Here is a 26,166-nt window from a genome sequence, read left to right on the forward strand (position 1 = left end):
AAATGACCAATCAGATTTGAGCTGTCACTCTCTGTCCAATAAGAGAGCAAGTTTCTCCCCAACAACGCAGCATGTTTGGTTTAACCGTCACATACACACACAATCACACTGTAAATAATACTCACACTGATTTTAAATGAAACAACGGCCTCGGCTATACCAATATTACCGGATATTATTCGAGTTTCCCTCATCGTTTCACCCAGGATTATTACCAGTGGGTTTGAAGTGCACGGAGGAGGCGACTGTCTCTCCATTAACCGGTAGTATTGCGGAGTGGAGTCAGCGCTGGCTTCAGCTTTGCCCATCCGATCATAATGGCAAATAAACACCATCATCATTACTAACAGCGCCACGAGAGTTTCACTGGAACAATCTCAAATGCCATCGAAGGCGGACGGGTGAATACCGGGATATTTAAACGTCAGGTAAGAGGAGTCTGATCCGCTCATGCTGATGTCACCTGTTTACCTCTACAGACTGACTCTGACACATGACTAGCTTTAGATCTGAACTGTAACCAGAGCCGCGGATTGATTATACATGACAACAGGGTTATCTAGCCATGCCATTATCTCCAAACCGAGCTCAATGAGTAGAAATAATCGTTAACTGAGAAGCTGATAGTTTGCCTTCTGTACCTGGTCATGGTCTTTTAGTGTAAGGCCTGTCCATCTCTAATGCATCGTTTTCATCCGGCAGTCAGAGTGTAGAGAAAGTACATAACGCTGATGTGATATTTGCATTGGCGTATTACATCATGGATACAGTGATTGGACTTAAAAAAGCCGATATACATATTGCTAATACATTGGCATTACAGGTAGGTGTTCCTGGCTCTGCATGCTTCCTGTGTTGACAAAGCATCAACTTCACAGATCACTGTCTGGTGTTGAATATCAATGTCTGTGGAGGGAGAGAGAGTCAGCATGAATGTTGTCGCTCACAGTGATCACGATTATTGTTTAGAGCTGTGGCTCTGAACTTTTTTCTTAGGGTTACATGTCATAGGCTATGCTTCACAGCAACAACAACAACAACAGCCAAACAAGTGCCATTGAGATGAATAGGAATGCTAACACTATGCTTTGGCATTAAAGCCCTCCTTGATCCATTCACATGGAATTAAGCTGCTGGCTTGACGACCTCTTAGAATTGGAACCCTTTGACTTGTTTGCCTAGAGAGCTCTAATATTTACCAGAACGCTGATCTGTGTGTGGATAGGCTCGGCTGTAGACCTTAATCAAAACCGTATTGTCATTTTTAGGATGGGCCAAAAAATTGCCGAACCACCTAAACTGCAGGATCTTTCTTCGCTGCTACATTTCAGACAGAACTAGATTACACGTGCAATATCAGTAAAAGGTCATGCAGTAGAGCATTCCCTGTCTCGTCTTTTATTCTTGCTATTAGTCATTATGCAGTTGTGGTATGTGTGCACTATTATTGTGCATACAGGAAGCTCAGAGTGAGATTTAATTCGCTGTGTGAATTCCCCTGCTGCTGGGGGAAAAACCAACCAGTCACACAGTCTCTTTTTGGCTGGTTATTCTAATATCGTGGTCATTGACGAGGTCTGTTAGTTAGTCAAGTCAGTGGTTGTCATGTGAAAATTTCACCCATAAATGATGATTCTGTCATCATTTACTCTACACATCATGTACTTGCATCTTCTGTAGTACACAAAAGAGGATATTTGAAATTTTTGTAATTTTTTCTTCATTGTATGAACAGAAGACAGACTTCTTCAAAATATTTTCTGTTGTATTCCACAGAAGTTGATGTTGAGGAAATGATGGCAGAGTTGGGATGAACATGAACTGTCCCTTTAAGGACCCTCTTTTTAAATTGAATGCCAAGTGGTAACACAACAGAGTAGCTGAATTTTTTAAACACAAGTATAAGTAAGAAAAATGGTTGTTAACCCTTTCATGCATAGAGTTCAGCTATTCAAAAACATTTTCTTGCATATGAATAGTTCTTGATGGCATCAGCCTCTACAGTGGACCAATATGCATCATCTACTGCCACCAAATGGCAAGCTGTCGTACTGTGTCACATTTTTTTCTTCAAACCAATTCAGATCCATCCCTTCTGTCCTAGGAGACTCTTACCGTTACCCCTGACACTGCTCATGTCAGATGAGATTGAAAAACAGAAAACACAAAGGGAAACATTAATAGATGAATGTAGATTTCAGTCTGAGGTGAGCTAGAAATGTGTACATCTTGAACATCATCAGAATTATTAGCTAATAATGGTAAATCGGTAAATAGACTGGATGGAGCGTCAGAGTTATCTACATAATCTGAGTTGGGTTCCAATTTCCACAGTTGTACCTTCACCGGTTGTAGATTTGATGGAGTCTCGTCCTCATGTTCAGGGGTCTCATTTATAAAACTGTGTGTAGGATCCTTACTAAAACTGTACGTGCACCTGAAAGCCAAAAATGGCGTATGCCAAAAAATATTCCGATTTATTCAACCGTTTGTACGCCAGAACCTGCGCGGAATTCACTTTATAAATCTCTGTCAGCCGAAGATTGTGCGCGCGTGCATCTCTTCCCTGAAATAACCATATGGAGCTTACAACGCCTAGTTTAAATATGCATATCATAAATGGCATTGATTCAACAAGGTGCTGAAAGCATTCTTTTGAAATGTTGGACCATATTGATAGGATCGCATGTTTCAGATGCACATCCAGGGCACGAAGGTCCCGTTCCACCACATCCCCAAAGATTCTCTATGGGTTGAGATCTGGTGACTGTGGGGGCCATTTTAGTACAGTGAACTCATTGTCATGTTCAAGAAACCAATTTCAAATGATTCGAGCTTTGTGACATGGTGCATTATCCTGCTGGTGGCCATAAAGGGATGTACATTAGGGGTGGAACCGGACACAGAAATCACGGTTTGGTTCATACCTCGGTTCAGACATCACGGTTCGGTAAGATTTCGGTACAATGAAGGGAAAAGCACAACAAAAATACAGAAGGCATTATATTTTTTAAATAAATTTTATTAATAAAGGCATAGAACCAGTTTATTTGTACTGCACTGACAATAATTTTATATAATTGGTTTATTAATTAAATGAATAAAAAAAAACCTTGTGATATGTTTGGTAATTGTACCTGAATTAATTAAAAATTATTTTGCTATATTTCAGATGAATATATTTGTTTTCCTTAATTTTAATGGACATTATTAATTAACAATGTAACACTATTCTCATCTGAATTATACATAATTGATTTCTGTATAAAATAATACTACCATTAAAAACACATTCGATTTTCTTTTTCAGTCAATGTAGAATGTGTAAGATTAGTGCTCCGAGGACAAGAAATGAAAACCAATTCAATATGAATGTCCAAAAGGTGGGACCCACAGAATGTTTTGAAATGAAGTTGGATAAATATGTTTTGCTTTTAAAACAGTGTGTGTGTGTGTGTGTGTGTGTGTGTGTGTGTGTGTGTGTGTGTGTGTGTGTGTGTGTGTGTGATTTTGGTTGGTTGACAGTTGAAGGTTACAGTTTGTCAAGAGTTTACAGTGTGACAAAAGCACAATTTTGTATTGCGAGTGTACACAAATATAAGGAAACAGGTTTGCAGGTTTAATGATCTGAACAAAATGACGGAGTATATCACGCACGTCTCTCTCTCTCTCTCTCTCTCTCTCTCTCTCTCTCACACACACACACACACACACACACACACACACACACACACTCCAGCATTGCAATCTTGACATCGCAGCCTGTTCATTATCATTATGCGGCGGGTCACACGGTGTGACTCACACCAAACGAATATAGCGTCAAATTCGCGTCTATAGCATCTAGTTCGACGCTAGTCCAAAGCGAATAGGACGCGTCGCGCGTATAAAGCCAACGTTTGAAGTGAACACGGGTTCAGAGCTAGCCGATGGTACAGATTATGTGTCCCTAAAGAATTAACCACTCATGTTAAACCACTGAAGCTTGTTTAGGCATAACTGCATTAGACGAATCTGGCAGTAGACAAATGTCCCCACCCAGCCATGGCCTTGCAGTTGCTAATTATGTTAATAATATGGCAAATCTAGTGGGCCACTGCAAGTTCTTTAGAGGGAAGCAGGAAGGATTGGTCAGAGCTGGTAATTTTAGGTGGCAACACGAAGGGTACCCTTTAAGGCAAGAGAGTTCACTCGGTGGCCATAATTGTAACATCCCTAGACAGCTATTTCCAGCATGCATTTACCGTTCCTATTTATCCCCTTGAGAAAGACAAAATCGACATAACTGTTTGTCAACATTGTATATCTCAATTACATATTTGAAATCAAGAATACAATCTTACAACAGTGGTATCATAAATTGACTTCTTTAGCTCAAATCGTGCAAAAACTGAACTCAAGCAAATAAAAAAGTGACGAAAGGCCCTATTGACACTTGGTCACTTCATGCATTTTCTCTGATCTGTGAGCCATCTGTCACCCGAACTGTACAAATGCTTTCAAAAAGAACTTGCTGTTGATCAGCGCTTCTTGCTGACTGGGGTGTTAACACCACATCTTTATTACGGAATGGCGAGCTCACATTTTTCAGGTGCAGGCAGAGCGTCTCACTTTTATCTGCCGTCTCCTTTGACAAGATTTTGTTTCACAGTGAAACCTGCACAATGCCTTGTCGTCTTTTTTCCATTAAGTGACGGTTTGGAGAAATACCACCACCTACTATGTTGCAGTGTCAACCAGATTAGTATTACTGCTGATATCAATTTTTGTACGTTTTCCATTTCTTTCTGTTGTCGCATCCACTTTACTGCGGAGATGATGAGTCAACATTGTCAACTTTCTCTTTGCAGCTGACACGGATTCAGGAAATACTAGTTCACACTCATAATCATTAATATTGTGGCAAGAGTTATGTGTGCGCTTAAGGCTCATTATTATGGTTTAGAATTTCTCTGTAATGGGTCATTGATGGATAGGGTTTTTTAAAAGTGTAAAAAAAAAAAATAATGGAGAAAATATGATTTTGAAACCATTTTTTAATTTTACTAAGGGGCTGCTTACACCTGGCCACTTCATGCGTTTTCTGTGATCGGATAGCTATCCGATCAAGAAAAGACCAGATGTAATGCACTCTGAAATGCATTCGAGACAGATTTGAATTCGATCGCTCAAACCACATCAGAAGGTGGTCTGGGCCGCATTCCAGAATGAAACTGGACAAGTGTAAATGCATCTGGTTGTTGAAACCATATATGTAAATTTTAGTCCTCCCAAAAAAGCTAAAAAAAAAATAAATAAATGTGTGAGAGCGTGTTAGAGGCTATATGTCATATTACAGTCAGATATGACGCAACTGAGCATCTATTCATCAAGCCAACTTTGATTTGTGCAAACTATCACAAATCGAAGTGAAAGTAAGTCGCAGATGCTTAACACACAATCCTCTTCATTAAAACTAGGTCTGTTGCCGCTATCTCTTATTGCGGTCTTTGATTTAGAAATTTTAGCTGATGATCAATAAAATGCAGCTCTTATCTGTTGCTTTCGGTGACTTAAATCTCCATATAGCATGGGAATTGAAGATCGGATTTGTTTCCGTTTTGCAAAAACACAGTTGTAAATGGAATCGTTTTGATGAATCAGATAGCTATCCGATCCGAGAAAACGCCTGAAGTGGCCAGGTGTAAACAGCCCCTGTTAACAATGTGTTATCAATGAGATTATGTGGTTTGTACAATCAATTAACACTGCTTATGTCATTTTTTTTTTTTACAAGATGAACAACATTTGTCACCAAAAAAAGTCATTTGGTTTAACTATGAAAATTTCTAAAAGTATTAGGCTAATTTACAGATAATTATTCATGAAAAAACCTGAAATTGATGTTGACATAGTATATAGTGTGTACCACAGAAGAAATAACCTTACCACAGATTTCATAAATGTAATCCTTTTATTGGACCACTCTAAACCGCCCTACATATTAAAGAAAACATTGCACAGGGAAATGTAGAAAACAAGTCTAATCTGCTTTATATTTATATTATAGTTCCTTTAGTTATTAAAAATAATATTATTCTATTTAAACATTTACTATATATTGGTTTTCCCGATTGACCAAGGCTAGTTATACCAAATGAATCTGATGCCCTTGACAATAGTTTAGACAATACACAGACAAACATAGTTACAAAGGTACATTTTATTGTTAATATAATATTAATGTAATGTAAGTACATCAAACATGAAAACATTTCATTACGGGTGCAACGATGTAAATGATACAATCTTTATTTGAAGCATCAAGTTACTTTCAAAAGGTGATTTACTCTGTTTTGATCGCTACTGTAGACATCATTGTTTATATCTGAACTATAAACTTTTATTCCAGTACTTTTGTGATTAATTTTAACTATTTGTAACAGAGAAATAATAATACTGTGTGGTTTACGTTTCTGAAGCTGTTTCATACCTGTACACGACAACCGCTATCTCTGAGTCAGCAGCAATGGCAACACTGCGTTTAATTGTGATAGTACTTGTGAAATGTTTAATAAACATAGCAACAAAATGGTCGTTTAGGAATAAGATTTTGTAGGTGTTTGAATCGTGCAGCTCTACTAGTTGACTAGAAAATATTCAGTCAGGGTCATTCTAAAACTTACTTAAGATCTGAAACAAGACCAAGCTCATTCTTAAACCTCCATACTTTCTCTGTTTATTAAATCTGCACTTTCTCTCTTTTTACAGCTCTTTATGTCCGTTCAATCCATCCATCTCTGTCCCATTGAAAAGGTCATGAAAGCTCCCTCTTCCTGGTCCCACTGACCCCTCACGACCCTCTGACCTTCGACGTGTGTTCCTGTCATCTTCAACCCTCTCTTGCTATGCAGCCATGAGCTCTGCGCTATGGAGCCAGGAGAAGCCTGCTGGCAGTTTCCGGGACGACTGGCGTTTCTACATCGTGGTGAAGGAGTGCACCGTGGAGAAGCCAGGTCAGAAGACTCAGCGCATCCCACGTGGCAGCCTTGGTCAGGCCTGCCAGGAACGTAACAGCCTCGGTCGCACGATCCCTCCCAGCAAGGGTAAGCGCAGCCTACGCATCCTGGACCAGACCAATGTGGTGGTGAGCGTGGATGAACGGGACGTGATGGAGCTGGAGGAAAAGCTGGCGGAGCTGCTGTTCCCCATCACCAACTGCGAAGAGCGTTACAGTCTGCTGTGCAACAGAGCGCGCCTGGACAGGGCCCATGACATCAACTGTGGATCAAAAGTCAGAGTGCAGCTGAGGTCTGGGGACGAGCCCCTTCCAGGCGTGGTCCGCTTTAAAGGAGCTCTGCTGCCTGACCGGGCGCTGAGTGGTATCTGGTTTGGTGTTGAGTTACTGGTGAGCAATGCTGTTTGCCTTGTTTGCTTTGTTTGTCTGGTTTTGGGTTCAACCCTTGAGCGTGTGATGATGATCATTACAGGACAAAGCTACACTTGAGCGAACATAACTATAGCCTGTAGGCTGTTGTGTGGGTGAAGACCAGACTTAAACTTCACACATCAGCAATAACCTTTGTTCTTGTGGCAAATTTGTGACATTATTTATGCGAGTTCTTATGACTGTATTGGTGTACCATGCAATGTCTTTTATCCTCTGAAAACCTTTCTGTCTTTCAGGAGGAGGGCCGGGGTCAAGGTTTCACAGAGGGTTCTTATCAGGGTCAGCAGCTGTTTCGTTGTGAAGATGAATGCGGTGTCTTCGTTGCACTGGATAAACTTGAGCTCTGGGAAGATGAGGACCTGGATGTGGAACGTGTGACGCTAGAGGATAATGACCCGGAAGTGGAAGGCGAAGTTCCACCACTGGAGATCAACTCTCGTGTGTTGGTGCAGACACGGGACGGCCCGGAACGGGGCACTGTTATCTTCTGTGACTTACTGCCTGCCAACGAGAGTCTTGGATACTACGTTGGTGTTGATATGGTAAATGAATTAGACTGTTTAGATGATGAACATCTGTTCTTAGCTTAGTAACAGTTTAATATTAGCGTTTGCATTAAGATATGTATTTTTTGAGGTAGATCAGATATTTTAGAAGGTGCTTTTTATGTGAAGTTTATTATTATTAAATTTATTATTATTATTATTATTGTTATTACATTTTTTATTATTTTTTGTCTAAATAAATAAATCTCTGAAAGCTAAACTCAGTCATTTTAATTGTTACATGCTACTAGAGGTGTCAAATGATTTATCGCAATTAATCGCATCCAAAATAAAAGTTTGTGTTTACATAATATATGTGGGTGCACTGTGTATAATTATTTTATATTTATATATAAATACACACACATGCTCTCTATATATTAATATATAAATTTTTTATATATAAATATTTTTTTTTCTTAAATATACATGCATGTGTGTGTGTGTGTGTATATATATATATATATATATATATATATATATACATACATACAAAATAATTATACACAGTGCACCCGCATATATTAAGTAAACAAACTTAGTAAAACTTTTATTTTGGATGCGATTAATCGCGATTAATTGTTTGACAGCCTTACATGCTACAGGCATCACATTATAATGTACAGAAAATGGATATTCTTTCTGAGATTTAAATATAAATATTACATTTAATTAATGTAGTGTGTTTAAAGATTAACCTTAAGTGAGTGTTAGATGATGGCAAAGGTAAATAGGAGAAATGAGCATGAAAAAATAAATATCCATTGTCAAATGATGCAGACCGCTCCCCCCTCCAAAAACAATCAATCAAACAAACAAACAAAACAAAAATAAACAAAAAGTAATGTCAGCCTATAAAAATATAAAATACATTATAAAATACGCCACCATATGCCATACCCTACCGTGCGCAAAAGTTTAGTGTTAGTAATAAAAAAAAAACATTTTGGAAGAAATAATACTTTTATTCAGCAAGAACACATTAAATTGATTTAAACACACATTTCTAATGTTACAAAAGATTTCTATTTCAAATTAATGCTGTTTCTTTTTAAAGAATCTTGGTTGTTTCCTAAGCACAAAATCAGCAAATTAGAATAATTCTGAAGAATCATGATGTGACATCTGAAGACTGGAGTAATGGCGGCTAAGATCTCAGCTTTTCCATTACAGGAATATATCAACATTTTAAAATGAAAAAGTTATTTAAAAATCAAAAAATATTTCACCATATAACTGTTTTTATTGTGATTTTAATAAACAAAATGCAGAGACTTTATTAGAGACTTTATAAGATAAAAAACCTCAGAGTGGAGGGATGGATTGAAGGAGAAATGTAGAGACAGCTCAGTTTGCTGTGTGACCACCATGATGGCGTGCTGCCAAATGCTCACACAAGACACAACCAACACACGCCATTCCACTGTTCTCCTCTTTTCACCCTTTGTTTCTCTCTCTTACTGCTCTTTCAGCAGAGCTCAGCTGGACTTGCTATTACTAAGATCCAAATGATGTGAATAGCATTTAGGTTTTGAGGAGTTTTATTACTTTAGGTTTGCTATAGGTCTTTAATAATAGATTGTATAGATTAGATTTGATATGTTTGTATCTATTTTGTAAGTTAAGTGTAGAGTAGATGCATAAAATTGTATCAAGGAAATGCATCAAGGTTTTACATTAGAAATTTAAATTAAAAAAAAGAAAAGAGTGGAGATCTGGCATGTGAAGGGTGTGAGTTTAGTTCAGATACATCAGTCATTCTGATGATAGTGTAGGTTGTGTAGTGTAGCCATTAGAGAATTACAGCTCTCAGTTAGTGAAATGGGTTCTGTCTGGTTCAGAAAAGGAGCGCAGTTGAAGATAGAGACAGGCCAACTTTTGTTTGGAAAGTGTTTATTTTGAGGTGGAAATTACAGTGTTGTAGATGTGAATGCTTGTGAGATTATCTAGGTCTGGTGCAGTAATAGGTTGCTGTACCTCTCGCCCTCAGGACAATCCCATTGGAGACTGGGATGGGATCATCGAAGGTAAACAGCTGTGTAATTTTGCTAGTCTTGAACACACCCGTCTCGTCCCGATCTGTGATGTGATGCCAGGTAAGGGTTCTCACTTCATACTGTATTGGATTTTATTCTGGCTTTTAATGTGGTTACTTTCTGCTAGAAACCTAGATTGAGTTTGAGCACCTCAGATGCAAAGTTTTACAACAATTACCTTGGATGTAAAGTACCAATGAATATAAAAATATTCATTCAATATTCATAGGAAAAGAAAGTTTTTTTTTATAAAATATCAAATTAATTTAAAACATAAAAAAACAAATTGTTTTTCTATCGAGTTATTGTTTATATAGATTTCATTGTGTGTTTTAGACTTCAAGTCAGGGTGTAGGCTAAATATTTGTTGTCAGAAAGCACGCATGCGTGTGTGTGTGTGTGTGTGTGTGTGTGTGTGTGCGTGAGTCATGTTAACATTCAGGAAACAGAAGCTCTTTTGTCTAAAGGTCTTGTTTTTGTGAGTGGAGTGTGTGGAGCTCTCTTTGTTCTCTCTATTTAATGATTTGTTTGTTTGTGTGCATGTTTATGTGTGTGGGCAAGATGTCTTGGTTGTTAATGTCTTAAAGCTACCACTCTTCCTTATTCAATCTGTGAAACTAAAGGGATATTTAATGCGGTTACCAGGGTATAGCCGGCTGCTTTTTGTGTGATACTGTATGTGATTTATATGTATAATTATTATGCAAGTTGATATTCTGATCATATTTTTTTCAAGCACATTTTACCAATTCAAAACCACATTAATCTTAATAACTACTACCGGTATACATTTTCGCCTTATATATAGGTATGCATAATTATTAAACAGGTTTCCTTTTCAGTAAAAATGAGCCAAAAAAAGTATTTAATTCGCACTAAAAAGTCAAAAAGTATGAAATGCCCATGAGAAGAATGCAATACCAGTGCAATAGTAGAAATTGCTAAATAAATGCATAACCAATGGACAGCAAAATTGATTCAGCAGGGTCATACAAAAACAGACCAAAAAGAAAATACATGTTAACTGCAAAAAGAAAAGGAATTAAGGTGAATAATTAAATGTGAAACCATCAGGAACCCTTTATTCTCCAGTTGCCAACGGCAACCTACCTGGAGTCTCAGAAGTACAATGTGTCAGGATCTCAGATACTCTGCTATGGTAAAAAAAAAATCCTGAAATATAACCCACACTTAAAAAGAATCACAAGCTGAAGTGATGTGAAATATTTTTTTTTGGGACTTTTCGGTGCGAGTTAAATCCCTTTTGGCACATTTTGCTTGTAAAAGAAAACCTGTTATCACCGGAATTTAAGGCGTTTTTCACTTACAACTTATATATATATATATATATATATATATGCATACATACACATATACATATATATATATATAAGTGAGAAAAATATCTCCTTTGTCCATTGTAAGGAAGAAAATCTTATGGATTTTGAATGACATGATTAAATGTTGTTAGAATATGTGAGCAGTTTATGTGTCTTTATTTGATTACAGAATACTCCATGCAGGATCAGAGGCTGACAAAAGTCTTTGCCTGCAGGGGCGGCAGTGACAAACCTGGCAGCCAGAGCAAACCAAAGAGCAAAGGTAAGTGTCCGGTTATATCTGTATGTACAGTAGTCTGTATGTTTTTACATAATAACATTATTAGATGCTAATTATTATTATTGTTTTTTTTATTATTCAAGACCACATCAAAGACTAATACTAGCATAGCCAAAATTAATAAAAAGATCTTGAAGCTGCAGTCCGGCTTTTTTTCTTATTTGTCGCCATCTCTGTTCGTCATCATTCGCGTAATTGTCAACTTTACATGAGTTGTAATTCGACACCCTCCACGCGGCACTGTGCGGATGAACACAATGTTTGAGGAGACTGTGATGCTGTCAGTCGCCGTGCCGGTGTGGATAATGGCATTCAGAATCACAGATTATTCTTTTTGGAATATGACGAACATAAGATTTTTCACTGGAAAATGTCATCTGAACTAGTAAAAAACATCCACTTTTGTTTGATTATGACATTGCTGTAAATCTCGCTGATTAAATCTAACAATCTCTTATAAGTTATCATATCATGCAAACCATGCAAATTATACCTTTTTTTTTTTTTTTCAAATTTTTAATGTTAACAACGTCAGCATTGCGTGACTACCTGTAATGTCCTTCCGATACATATGCTTGTTTTCGCGTGGGTCCGGTTGCAGTCTCTTTTATTTCTGTAGCCACTACGAAGTCTTTTGCATTTTACCGCGGGTGAATCTGTTGTCATTGGTGATTGTCGTTTGATCCTTTCTGGATCCGTCATCAAATTTTTAGAATTTAATTATTATGCGTTTAATTAAATCAAGTGCAGTGAGAAAAGACTATAAATCTCCACCTGCAGTATCCTCACTCGCAATATAGCTTATAATAGCCGAGACTCCTCCTTTATGTGTACAGATTTGACGCAATGACGCAAACACCTGCCCGAATCTCCTGTGGAAATCCACCAGTACCACTGGAATTAAAAACATTATTACAAGCTTACCGCTTTACCGAATCGAGCTAAGGCAAGCAGATAGTTTTGAACACTGGCTGGTTATGCATTTTCTCAAATATGTATTTTGGATCATTTTTAACCTCCAAAAAAGCTACGGACTGCAGCTTTAAATGATTATTGAATATAAGTAGTAAACAGTCATTAAAGATATTCAGTTAAGAGCTGTGAGTGATTTTCTCTTTTTTTGTTGTTGTTTTGATTAAAACATAAAGGCATAGACAGCAGCAGGCTAATATCACTTTAAGACCTGCATGGATCATATATATTATTGATATACAATGCGATTTTTCTCCCAACTGTTCACATTCACTTAAAATATAGTCAACACTTTTTTTTTTTTTACCTGAATGCTCTTCAAGATGGAGATTTTGACACGAGCCTAAATGACTAGCAAGGATTTACTTGGCAAGATTTCACTGGTTGCTTGCAATCAGAAAAAACTGCCTACATCTTAACCCTTTCAACATATCTCCTTTGAAAAATAAACTAGACACTAACCACTGCTGTGTCTAACCACTAACCACTGCTGTGCCTTTAAGCCCAAAGAATACTTTACCTGTCCTCATCCTGCTTTATCTCAGAGCATGCATACAGGAAGCCGCCTGTCACACAATATATTGTGATGTTATAGTATGCCTTTAATATACCCGATCCATTTTGGTGAAATTTGAAAAATGTTTATTTACGGTTTTTAGAATTGTGTAATACAATTTCTGTTGGATACTTCTTCATAGGCATCACTGGTATTGACAGTGTTATTATATTAGGGATACCTGACATAAAGATCATATCCCTGTTGTTAAAATTGTTGGATTTTATTTACTTGATATGATGAAAGTCTGGTTTGAAAAACTTGTTTGAAAGAAATGTTAACAAAAAAGAAAGCAGAAAAACAGCCATACTTTGGTACTGATGGGCATCCTTTAAAGTGGTCATGACATGAGAAATCAAATTTGCCTTCATCTCTTGACATAAGTCTTTGTACCATTAAAGCATCCTGCAAAATTCAGAGCTTAAAACAATATAAACAAAGCATTTTTTTAATCAAGCTCCCAAAACGACTCTGTTTGATAATACGGGATCTTCACAATCACAAATGACTTCATAAAAAATATATTTGCATTTGACTCCAGAGCAAGACATCGATGAATAGTTCAGGGTTTCCCGCAGCACTTTGAAACTAAGGCGGCCGCCTACGCAACACATGCCTGCCACATTAACTACAACATCAAAAAAAACAAAACAAATACGGGCACGCCTATGCCTTGGCGAACATAGCTGAACAGGGCGGGTTTTTATTTCTCATCTCCATAAATATATCTAATAGCCTAGTAGAGCTAATGCAAGGGCTATAAATCAGTTAATTCTTTGCTGATACGTCCTCCTCATCATTGAGAGTGCAGCTCATGGTTGCTTAACAACGACAGATGCCACGGGAGCGCAAGCGCTTGTGGAAAGAAGGAGAAAGCAGCACGGCCATGCTTTTACAACCCCCAATCCCCCGCCCCCCGTGTGATGGCAAACCCCACCTTAACTAACACATTTTCTGCGGGAAACCCTGTAGTTATACTTCATTGCACCATAGGCCCCACCCACTTTCATTTATAGCATTTGCCTACACTAGATGCGATCATCAAGTCACATGAAAAGCAAATAGAATCCATTATAATCACTGACGCTGTCTACACTGGATACAGTATACAGATGCGCATTCAGTTTCTGACAAACTCACGCACTTGAGTCTGTCGCCAACAGGACAAATGTAAGAATGAGAGAATTTTCACTTTGACGTGTCCAGTTTAAACAGCACTTTTACCTTTCTGGACTGACCTGAGGAGGATCCCAAAATCGGAAACAAGCATTTTGTTTTGTAAATGAGGCACACTGTAATGGAGAGTAGTAAATAAACTTTTGTTGGAAGATGTATTGGATCTGACAGCAGCTGCATCACAAACCACAAGTAAATGATTTTATAATGCTATGTCTGTAAATTACATTATACTGATAATGTTTTCAAAAAATTTACCCGCATACAATAACGAGTGGGCATTCATACTGTTTCCTATGCAATGACGTTAGACTATCATAACAGTGGACCTTTTACTGACAAGCGTTAAAGGTGCCGACTCTAAAAACAGGATCATTTCATACAGTGGGTCAGAATGAAGGTTGAAAATAATAATTTCTCTGCACATATATTTGTTTGTTTTTTGTGAAAAAAAAACTTTGTAAACATAAGTAAACTTAAAGAAAGATGTTAAAATAATTCTCAAAAATCACTGTCATGACCTCTTTAAGGAAATGGTGTTTTTGTTTTTTGTCCCTCTCTAGAACCATTCTCTATTATCTTAACATGAACTGAATATGACATACTAAGCTTTGCTGAACACTGCATGAGTTACTTTGGAGTCTCTCTCTAACTGTAACTCTAATTTCTGCAAGAATACACACAAATGACTTGACAAGACATCCATGTACACATCTTAGATTTTGTTTAATCCCATGTAGAAACACATACTCCCCCCTTTTCTTGCATCCTCTCTCTCTCTCTCTCTCTCTCTCTCTCTCTCACTATCAGACACACACACCCACCCACCCACACACACTATTTACTGTCTATCTTCCTATCGTGACTCTTATTCAGGGTTAGGCCTGCAGCCTGGCAGCAGGAGCAAGTCTGAGTTTTATTATACACTAAATGGCAGCTCGGTCGATCACCCTGCCCAGTCCAAAGCCAAAAGCACATGGTACATAGATGAAGGTAATCAATAATCAATACAAATGGAAGACTGCTGAACTCTATTGATAAACATCTTAACAGCAAGGTGCCATCCTTCTGATATCTAGCCTAAAATTAGAGCTCACTTCACTTTAGGTTACTTTAATAATCTTGTCATGAATAAGTCATCACATGTTAATCAATGCAACTTGCTGCTGAGATCTTTTATTGGGAGTCTGGTTCACTGTGACGTGAGTGGTATGCGACCTCATAGCATGACATCATTGATCAGAAAATGAACATCTCAGGTGTTTTTTGTGAATGTTCTGTACTACAGACATTTGTGCTTACATTTCATATTCAGTTTTCAACTAAATTTAGCTACAAGGCAATACAAAATTAATTAATTAAAATAGTTTTTATTTATTTTAATTTCTTCGTTTCTCATTTGTTAGTTGCAGCATATATGGCATATTTAGTATTAGTTTTATTTTGTGAAAGCCTTTTATATTTGGTATTGCTGGTACAAATTAAGCCATATCTCCACTCATCCATTGTGTAAATGTGATTGTATGTGTTTGTATGTGTATTTGGTGTTAAACATTGGGACACTGTATTCCTTATAACATTGCTTTCATCTGTGTAACTATTTCATATTTCATGTCACATTATACTAACATGCACTATTGGAGAATGTTGCAGGGGCGGCTAGGCTTGTTATTGGTTATGGGTTTTACGTTGTGTTTGTGGCCTGTGCTGCTTTTGTTCTCCTTCACCGTCTGTTCGCCACAATTCTTATGCTTGATTCCTATGGTGACTTTTTTTCTGCAACACACAACAATGTTTACCAATATTTCATATGTAATGTGTTGGTATGTGCTTCAGTGAAGAGATAACCAGCACTGATCAGCTCTGAGAGGACATCATATTTTGGCTAAGCTGTGCTTTGTATACACTACATTACTGTTCAAAAGTTTGGGTCAGTAAGATTTTTTATCAAATGATATTCATCCTTTTATTCTTCATCCTTTTATCCATAATTTTAAAGAATGCATTAAATGATCAAAATACAGTAATGGCATTTATAATGTGACAAAAAGTTTCTATTTCAAAGAAACATTTCTTATTATGAGTGTTGAAAACTGTTGAAAACATGAACAAGAACAGCTTCTTTTCTGTTCCTCAGGGAATACAGAATTTTTGGTAACACTTTACGGTAAGGGTACATGATGACTACTGTATTTGAATGTCAACAGAATTTGTGTGCAATGAGCTGTGATTGGTCTATTTTGGGGTCTGTCCAATACAGAAGTCATCATTAACTAAGCATATCTATTCAGTGACTTCATCACTCGATAGCCCGGGTGAAAAAAGTAATCTTTGAGATCGCACGACAGCAAAAATCGCACCGGCTTAAGGCTGACGAACCTAGAGTGGTTAATTTGTTTTAAACACTGTTTCTGAACATTATAACCCCAGCTTTTATCAGTGTGCTACAAATTTTATGGAGAACAGCTTGTTTTCTGTTGCTTTTGTAAGATAATTAATCATGGTTCTGTGATCGATTACTGTTTGTATTACCTTAGTTTTCTGACAAATATCACAGTTAAATGTTGGATCGTATCTATAATGTATAGTAAAATTGCAAAAAACAAAACAAAAAAACATACCACTCTGAAACCTGTGAAATCCGTTCTTGAAAAGCCTGTGCGTGAAATGGGTTCTGCACGATCCTCTTGTTCATGAACATTGTCAGGATCTGAATCGGGCTCGAATTGGTTTGAAATAACCTTAACACTTACACTAGAGAAGAACTCGCAGTTATGGTGAGACGGGATATTTCCAGAACACTCGCTAAGTGCTGCCAATCACAACATACTGGGCCAGCTAACCAATCACAGCACATTTCATATTACAGAAGGAGGGGCTTTATTGAAATCGGCGTGTTCGAGCCAGACCAGGAGAGGGGCTATAATAATGTAAAATATGTGAACAAAAATGCGTTTTTTGAACAATCAAGCTTGAAAACATATTCTAAATCAACTAAATCAAGACTTTGTAAAAGGGCATAATATGACCCCTTTAAACTTTTGAACGGCAGTGTATAAATGCAAATCTCTTTAATGACAGAAAAATGTTTCATTTAAGCCATTTGAACCATATATTATAATTTCATAGCATTAGCTGTGATGTCACCTGATGGTTTATATTGATCAGTTCCTGGTCCTTCACACACTGATGCATTTTCTGGTTATTATGAGCTCTTGGTACCTCTCATTTCTTTGACTTTGTTTCTTGATAGTTGGTGAGGACCCAGCCAAATCCCTGACAGACATGCCCCCAGACTTCAACCCAAGCTCGTCCCCCTCTCGAGCTCCACCCACAACCCCTTCGATGTCCATTGATAACAAGTTCCACTCCCTGCCCTTCAGCTTGAGCCGCAAAGTTGGCCCCAATGGGAGCATGAGCCACGGCCCCCTCTCCCTGTCTGCTGGCTCAGTGATGGGAGAGCAGCAGGAGGTCTTGCCACCTGCTACCACGCCTGTCCAGAGGCCTCCATCACCACCACAAGGCCAGCCAGGGCTAGAGGTCGGGTCAATGGTGGAGGTCAAAGAGAACCCACCACTGTGTGGGGTCATCCGTTGGGTTGGTCTACCTCCGGGACTACAAGAGCCACTAGCTGGTCTAGAGCTGGTCAGTAGATTCATGCTTGTTTGCTGTACTGTAACTATGAAGTGACAATTAAAGGATGCATTCAATTTGAAATCGGAATCTGTTTTCAACATTGATAATACGAAATGTTTCTTCAGCAGCAAATCAGCATGATTTCTGAGGGATTATGTGACACTGGAAACTGTAGATATGGCAAATTCAGCCATCACAGGAATAAATAACAAATTATAATTTAAAATATAAAATAGCTATTTTATATTGTAATAAGATTTCCCAATATTAGGCTATCATATTTATTGTATTTTTGATCAAATGAATGCAATCTTGGTGAGCATAAGAGACTTATTTCCAAAAGATAAAAAATTCTTACCAATCCCAAATTGTTGAAAGGTATGTATATTAGTGAATATACATTTTCTATATTATAAAATGTTTGTTTCTTATGTGTGTGTTTAGGAGGAAGAGTGTGTGGGCTGCACTGATGGCACATTTAAAGGGATCCGTTATTTCACGTGTCCACCAAAGAAAGCTCTGTTTGTCAAACTGAAGTGTTGCAGGCCAGACTCACGATTCCCATCCTTACATCATTCACCCAACCCCATAGAACGATGCAACTCCATAGGTAATAGACACACTTTAAGTGTCAGAGATGCATCGGTGCATACGGTTATGATAAACCTACAGTATTGTTTACTTGTACTTTGAATTGTTTAGAAGACGCTTTTATCCAAAGCAATATCCAACAATAGGGCAACAATATATAAGTGCTGTGACTGATCCCAGTTAGTCTAGCACTGTACATATAGGAAATGGTTTTTTTTTAACTAATAAAAAAATAAATAGATGTACAGAATAGTGTAGTAAGTGTTAGTAATTATTGGTTAAGTATTGACGAAATGGATGATGGTCTTCTTTAGATGATGGACACATCTTTAGCTGTTTTTTGAAAGTGGCTAAAGACTCAGCAGCTCAGGTTGAGATAGACAGGTCATTTACTCCAGGTAAAGATCAGTGAAAGTGATTTTGTGCCCCTTTGTGATGGCACCAGAAGACACCGTTAGCTTGAGAATGTGAGGTGAGATTAGGTATAGGGGTACACAGCCAGTGGTCGTTCTATAGGCAAATGACAGTGCCTTGAATTTGATGTTAGCGGATATAGGCAATCCGTGCGAATTGATGAGGAGAGGTGTGACGTACATTACACTCTCTTCGGCTTGTTAACTTACTGGTTATGCGTAACAGACGTGTGGGTGAAGTTTGCATTGAAGTTTAAAGTTTAAAGTGGTTTTACTGATAGGTGTACATCAAATCCTTTTCTGATATCTTTTTGTGAATCATGCATAATCTTACTTCTCCATGACAGTTTGAATAAAACTTGGCACAGATTAGAGTAGGAAGAGATTATTTCACACTTTTTTTATGTTAACGTACAATAAAATGGTTTTGTGACTATACTTTGAAAATAGCATGTTTTTATATTGAATATTTTGTTAACTGAAAGTTAAAGTTGACTTTTTGTGGTATATGTAGTAATTAACTTAAAAAAATGGGTTCTGACATCAATACATGTTAAGCTCTACTAACAGCATTTGTGGCATTAAGTCTCAGACAATTGAAGCTTATATTATACTTGATTGATGTGACTCATCAGTATGTTTTGCTGCAGCTTTTGGGGGTTATCTGAGTGAAGTGGTTAATGAGAACACTCCTCCTCGGACGGAGAATGACGGTTTGGAGGTGATGGTGGGGAAGAAGAAAGGAATTCAAGGACATTATAACTCCTGCTATCTGGACTCTACGCTGTTCTGGTGAACACACACACACACAAATTTGTTTAGCTACACTTGTGAGGACCTCTATAGATGTAATGGTCTCCTTACACTAACCCTAAACCTACCCATCACACAAAACCTTCTGCATTTTTACATAAAAAAACAAACAAACAAAAAAACAATTTTATTATGTTATATATCAATTTTCCTCATGAGGGCCAGCAAAAAGTCATCGGAAAGTATGAATTATCTACAAACACACACACACACACACACACACAAAGATATGACATGTTGGTAGTAACACTTAACCAATCTTAAAAAAAACTTTCTGCATTTTTACATTTTTAATAAATAATTATTTAGAATGTTTATTTCGATTTTTGAATTACTAGGGGCTGTGGCCTGAAACCGGAATACACTACACACGCACACATACTGATTTATACACTAGTGTTTAATATCTCTGTATCTCCATGATATCTACACAGATGCATTACATTTGTTTGATGCACAATGCATAGAAGATGCTTAACAGATTATAAACTAATATTGAATGTTACAGTTGTAAATATGTATTTCTCTGTCTCTCTCTGTATGTCAGTTTATTCTCTTTTAGTTCCGTGTTGGATACAGTACTTTTAAGGCCAAGATCCAAGACTGATGTAGAATATTACAAAGAGACTCAAGAGTTATTGCGCACAGAAATAGTCAACCCACTACGAATGTGAGTGAAACACAGTTTATTACCACACATTATTTGGCTGCTTTATCTCTGTTAGCCAATATAATATTGTTCATCTAAATATTAATCCAAATTCTCTTTTACCTATTCTCTGTGACAGGCCTGGTTCTAATCTTTTATTAATCTGTATTCATGTTTATTTTTTAGACATGGCTACGTGTGCGCCACTAAAATCATGAAACTTAGGAGGATATTGGAGAAAGTGGAGGCGGCGTCAGGATTCACTTCAGAAGAGAAGGGTGAGAAAAGTCTCATGTTTCATGTCACTGTGGAAGAAATGTATTGATACTGCCCTCTGTAGGTGCAAACAGAAAATGATTTTCACATTGTTTTATTCAGTGGTTGAGTTATTTTATTTTATTTTGAGCGTCTACATTATTGTTGAACAACACAAATAGAGAATTAATTATTAGAGGTTTATCCATATGATTGTTTACAGGAAATGTTGACACTACATTGCATTGTTTGGAAAACAGTACACAATACGACTGCAAAACTATATCAGACCTGTCATAATATTGTTTTATGAAATCTTGTTCTTAGATGTTAAAACATAAATCATACTAGTAACCCTTCAAAAACTATTAATTATTATACCAAGTGGTTTGGGAATGGGTTTTTCCTATTTTCTTTTATTTTGTACATCCTGCTGTTTTTGGGAATATTGTGCTTCCATACTAAAACACATGTGGCACAGTTATGTCCACTTTGTGATTTTATGAAGCTATCACACACAGCCCTGTTATGACACACAGAACATTACATTATTTGTACAAGTAGAGTAAAAAAAAAACTTTACAGATAAAATCATTAATTATATGGGAATTATATGGGACCTCAATGGGATATATTTTAAACACCTAAACAAAATTTATTTTATTAAGGTCTGCGTTTTAACTACAAATAATTAATAGATGAATTGTTTTAAGTTATTTCACATTTTCATTTGTATGGTGTGAATTGAAATAAGTTATTCTCTCTGTTCAGATCCTGAAGAGTTCCTCAACATCTTGTTTCATCACATCCTGAGAGTCGACCCTCTTCTCAAACTTCGGTGCGCCTCTCACACACCCTTCAACTCCATGCTAGAATCAGCGTATTTGGGAACTCAACGAAGCTAGTATTAAAAAGTGGTGTTTCTTTCTTTTTTCTTTTCTTTTTTGCAGGTCTGCAGGGCAGAAGGTTCAAGACTGTTACTTCTATCAAATCTTTATGGACAAGAAAGATAAAGTTATGGTGCCAACCAGCCAGCAACTTCTGGAGTGGTCCTTCATCAACAGTGATCTCAAATTTGCAGAGGTATGAACACATGGATTGCTCTGTTTCATTGATAACCATACAGTCAAATCAATAATTGTTCAGACACCCGATATGATTTCTGATATTTTTTATTAGTGGACGCAGGATACTACAGTAGTTCATTTATGTAAGTGAGGATAGCAAAATAAAGTAAACTGTGACATATTATAACCACAAATTATTCGTACAGTGGACTACCAGTAAAATGTATACAAATTTTGGACCAAAAATTATTCAGACACTTTGACCTGACCATGTTTTTTCTTTAATTGCTAATGCGACCTTTTCTAAGCTAATTGTGTACTCAAATGTATCAGATAACAGGTAACAGCTATTCAACCTAATTCATTTGTGAGTCAGTCTAACAGAAGGATGTCCAAGGCCAGTGAAATGTCAACTGATTTGATAACTCTAGAGTTCTTGTCATATTTTATTACCATTATCGAAACTATAGCAAATAAAATGTGATAATGTGAGAAGTTATTGTTCTTTACAATATCTTAATAAAAATATTTGACATTTTTTAATATATAAACTCACAGGTTTGAGGTCAGTAAAATTTGTAAAAATGTTTTGAAAGCATTTTCAAATGCTCACAAAGGATGCATTTATTCAATCAAAAATACAGTAAAAACAATAATATTTTAAACCTTTTCTATTTAAGTTTATTTTTAAAGTGTATTTTTCCCTGTGATGGTGATGGTCTTCCAGTCTTCAAAGTTACATGATCCTTTAGAAATTAATCTAATATGCTGATTTGGTGCAAAGCAAATCATATTATTGTCAGATTTGAACCACAATATTTTTTTTTTGAGCAATTGACAGTAAAAACAGAATTTATTTAAAAAATATCAATCTTTTGTTACATTATACATGTATTTATTGTTAGTTTTGATCAAATTTGGACTTTGCTAAATAAAATGATCATTAAAAAAAATCTTTCTGACCCTAAACTTTTGAATGGTGGAGTAATTGGTAAATCATTTGAGGTACGGTTTCTGCCTGTTTCTAAGGTACTTTTACATTTATACTGCATTTGTTCTTATACTTTTATAAATTAGATGTTGAATTTCTCCAAATAAGCACATAGAACAATCACAAAAGTTACATATCCAAATATTGTTGCTTAGGACAAATGAAGGGGACTGTCATGTTCTTGTCTTTTTGTTTCTGTCCAGGCCCCTTCTTGCCTTATAATTCAGATGCCTCGCTTTGGAAAGGACTTTAAGATGTTTAATAAGATCTTCCCTTCTTTGGAGCTTGACATCACAGATCTATTAGATGACAGTGAGTCAGTTCAATAACTGAACGGATTGCATTTATTTCAATAAAATTCCACACATAATGTATCATTCTAGCTGTGCTCTGCATTTTCAGTGTTTAAAGGAAAATGATATAACAAATGTTTTTGTCAGCCCCTAGAGAATGTCGAATCTGTGGTTGCTTGGCTCTTTACGAGTGCAGAGAGTGCTACGAAGATTGTGACATCACACCAGGAAAGATAAAACAGTTCTGTGAAAAGTGCAATACACAGGTAGGACACACACACACACACACCGACAGGCACATTTAAGCACAAAGGTGCTCTTCTGGATCTCTTCTTGTCTGCAATACCTTTGATATCCACTAGATGGAGGCTTTTCCAAATAAATAATTGTTCAAATGCATTTAGTTCAAGTTCAGACCATTATAACAGCTCCTTACAGTGGTTTAATATAGATTAATGTACATATTTGTGTGTACCTGTTTTTTCAGAATATTTGACACTGAATATGTGTTCCTGGACCTTTAGGTACATCTGCACCCACGGCGCAAGTCTCATCGGCATGTTAAGTTATCTGTCCCTAAAGAGCTGCAGGAGTCAGTGTGGAGGCAGGGATCTTACCCTCACCAGCAGATGGAGCTGTTTGCCGTGCTCTGCATTGAGACAAGCCACTATGTCGCCTTCGTCAAATACGGATCCGCAGACTCGGCCTGGCTGTTCTTTGATAGTATGGCTGACCGCGACGGTACAGAGGACTTATTAACCTTTTTTGTTATTGTTTCTTGATTTCAATTGAACTTTTACTAATTTTTGAGTCACAATAATAAATTGACGCACCATTCTTACCTTTTGTTGAGTTTAGTGTCGCTAACTCTTAAGTTTTTTTGTTTTGTTTTTTTCTAACTCATTTTCTCCGTTTTTGGTGGCAGGTGGTCAGAACGGGTTTAACATCCCACAGGTATCCCCGTGCCCGGAAGTAGGGGCCTACCTGAAGATGACCCCAGAGGAACTCCACGCGCTGGACCCCAAGAACATCCAGGGCTATGCACGCAGACTTCTCTGTGACGCCTATATGTGCATGTACCAGAGTCCTACCATGAGCCTCTATAAATAGAGAGGGAGAAATAAAGACGGACGGAAAGGTAGGAAAGAAAATGGCCGAGAAGGAGGGAGATATTATGGAACGAGGGAACAAAGGGACTGTGGTGAAGAGAGAATATAGAAGAAAAAAAAAAGAAGAAAAGTGCCCAGGTAGATGCACTCAAGATTGAATATCCCATGTCCAGTTGCCTCATCCACTCTTCTACATCTCTGTACATACCGCAGGGTAAATACGGCCATATGAGCGAAGGGGAGATCAAGAGAATGAAGAAAAAGCCTATTTGCACTGTGTGAGAGTGTATGTGTTTGTGTGTTTGTTGAAGTGTTGTTGTTTTCTCTGATTTGTGCCGTCTTTGACTGAGCTCAAACTCTTGAGTGTTTTTTCCGGAGTGGTGTTTTTGCTACATGGAGAGAATCCACGATCTTTCCAGCATATCGCAGACACTCACTCACCTGATGGCTTAACATTCTCCTCCTTCCGCCAGAACTGACCCCTCCAAACGGCAACATACTCATACTGTAAATGAAGCCTTGGAAGGACCAAAACGAGATGTTTCCCTTCCGTCTGAATGCTTCCACTTATCAACGACCCATTTTAATGCACTGCAGCATCCAGCATTAATCCTATTTCAGACGGACTGTGTGTAGTCCCTGTTTTTTGCCTTTATATTTTGCTGTGAAGTCTTTGTCAGGTGTGTTCACATACATAAAGCCCTCGACTGCCACGCACTGGTCCGACGAATGAGGTGATTAAGCACACAATTTCTTTTGACATGAAGAATAATATAATTTAGCTTTTTCATTTTATTATAATTATTGGTTTTATAAATATAGATTTTTTTTTTAAATATATATGAAAAATAATAGCAGCTCCCCAGGCCATGCTCTCGAAGTGGTAAAAATGTCAGTAAGTTACTTGTTACAGATACGAGTCAATTTTTTGCAAGTATTATGATAACATTATGATATTCAAAAAGCTTGAATTGGCAAGAGCGGTCTCGCTGTTCTGCAGCACTGTTGTCTAATTTGCAGTAACACTGTTCATCGAAATACTGGTTTGATGTACCATACACATTTTACCTATGGGTTACTGGATTGTTTACACAGCCTGGTTATAACTGCTATGAAAAGAAACATGCACTGGGATTGTTTTTTAATCTCTGCTAATGTAACCGTACACTATGGGAGAGATTCTCCGTGAGCGGCTGTAATGGGAGAAAGGATGACGACTGGTGTACTTGTGTAAAATGAAGCCAGGTGGACTTTATTATCTCTGTTCTGTTCTCCTAAATGTTAACTAAATTAAAACGCCATTTTGAAAAACAGCTTTTTGTGGTAATGGCTGTACTGCTTTTGATTTGCTTATTTGGGATTATGTCTGGCAAAATTCGTTTTTGTAAATAGAAGTGAAGACAAGCAAGAGGAAGGAGTGCAGTTTGTGTGTGTATGTGAAGTGGATATTTACCTTGAAAAGTTGACAGATGTGCCACCAAGCTGTGAGAATCTCTGTCTTCGCATGTCACCGAGATGTGTGCAGCATTTGTGCTTTGATGCCAACGGTGTTTTCATCTGCCACGTGTGTGAAAGTGTGTTTGTAGACTGTCTTCAGCAGGCAGACGGGCGAGGTGTGTTTGGATGTCCATTGCCTTCAGTGTTGTCATAAGTCTGCAAGTGTTTGTTTGGGGATTTGTCTACTGCCAGCGGTGCTGCTGCTTTCACCTGTCACCTCTGTGGATCTCATTAACATGGTGTCAAGGCCGGGGCATGATGTGGTCTCGGAAGCAAACACACCAATGCTGGACAGATGGGGCTGATGTGTAGTGAAGGCTCTGCAACTGGAGACACACACACACACCACATTCAGGCCCCGCTCCTGATGACCTCGTATGGTCATGGCCATTACATGTTCAGTTGTACCAGTAGATGTCCATTTAAATTTCTGACTTATTTTAATGTGTCCTTGTTATGGTGTAATTACACAATCAAGTACTGAGTAATTAATTAACAGCATGTACTTACTATAGGTT

General features: G+C 37.4%; 1 protein-coding gene across 2 annotated transcripts; it reads left to right on the forward strand.

The window, feature by feature from the left end:
• The first annotated feature begins 64 nt into the window (after positions 1-64).
• cyld (CYLD lysine 63 deubiquitinase) lies at positions 65-25,464 on the forward strand. 2 transcript variants are annotated; one of them, XM_039657234.2, is made up of 17 exons: positions 65-428; positions 6,751-7,387; positions 7,666-7,971; positions 9,965-10,070; positions 11,520-11,612; positions 15,211-15,327; positions 17,588-17,979; positions 18,415-18,580; positions 19,625-19,766; positions 20,335-20,457; positions 20,623-20,714; positions 21,463-21,529; positions 21,642-21,774; positions 22,953-23,061; positions 23,190-23,308; positions 23,567-23,783; positions 23,968-25,464. In XM_039657234.2, the coding sequence occupies exons 2-17, from the start codon at positions 6,896-6,898 to the stop codon at positions 24,150-24,152; spliced, it is 2,859 nt and encodes a 952-aa protein (XP_039513168.1). In that variant the 5' UTR covers positions 65-428; positions 6,751-6,895; the 3' UTR covers positions 24,153-25,464. The 2 variants fall into 2 exon arrangements, with proteins under 2 accessions (XP_039513168.1, XP_039513174.1); XM_039657240.2 differs by lacking the exon at positions 15,211-15,327.
• Positions 25,465-26,166: the final 702 nt, after the last annotated feature.

The sequence above is a fragment of the Pimephales promelas genome, chromosome 1, assembly GCF_988280905.1.
Source record: "Pimephales promelas chromosome 1, fPimPro1.hap1.1, whole genome shotgun sequence".
NCBI classification, from domain to species: Eukaryota; Metazoa; Chordata; class Actinopteri; order Cypriniformes; family Leuciscidae; genus Pimephales; species Pimephales promelas.

Bases quoted from the DNA above. Each gene is read 5' to 3' on its own strand.
- cyld (XM_039657234.2), top strand. From the start codon at position 6,896: ATGAGCTCTGCGCTATGGAGCCAGGAGAAGCCTGCTGGCAGTTTCCGG. The intron at 21,530-21,641 runs GTGCGCCTCTCA...TCTTTTTTGCAG, and splicing joins GACCCTCTTCTCAAACTTCG to GTCTGCAGGGCAGAAGGTTC. The intron at 23,784-23,967 runs GTACAGAGGACT...TTTTGGTGGCAG, and splicing joins TAGTATGGCTGACCGCGACG to GTGGTCAGAACGGGTTTAAC.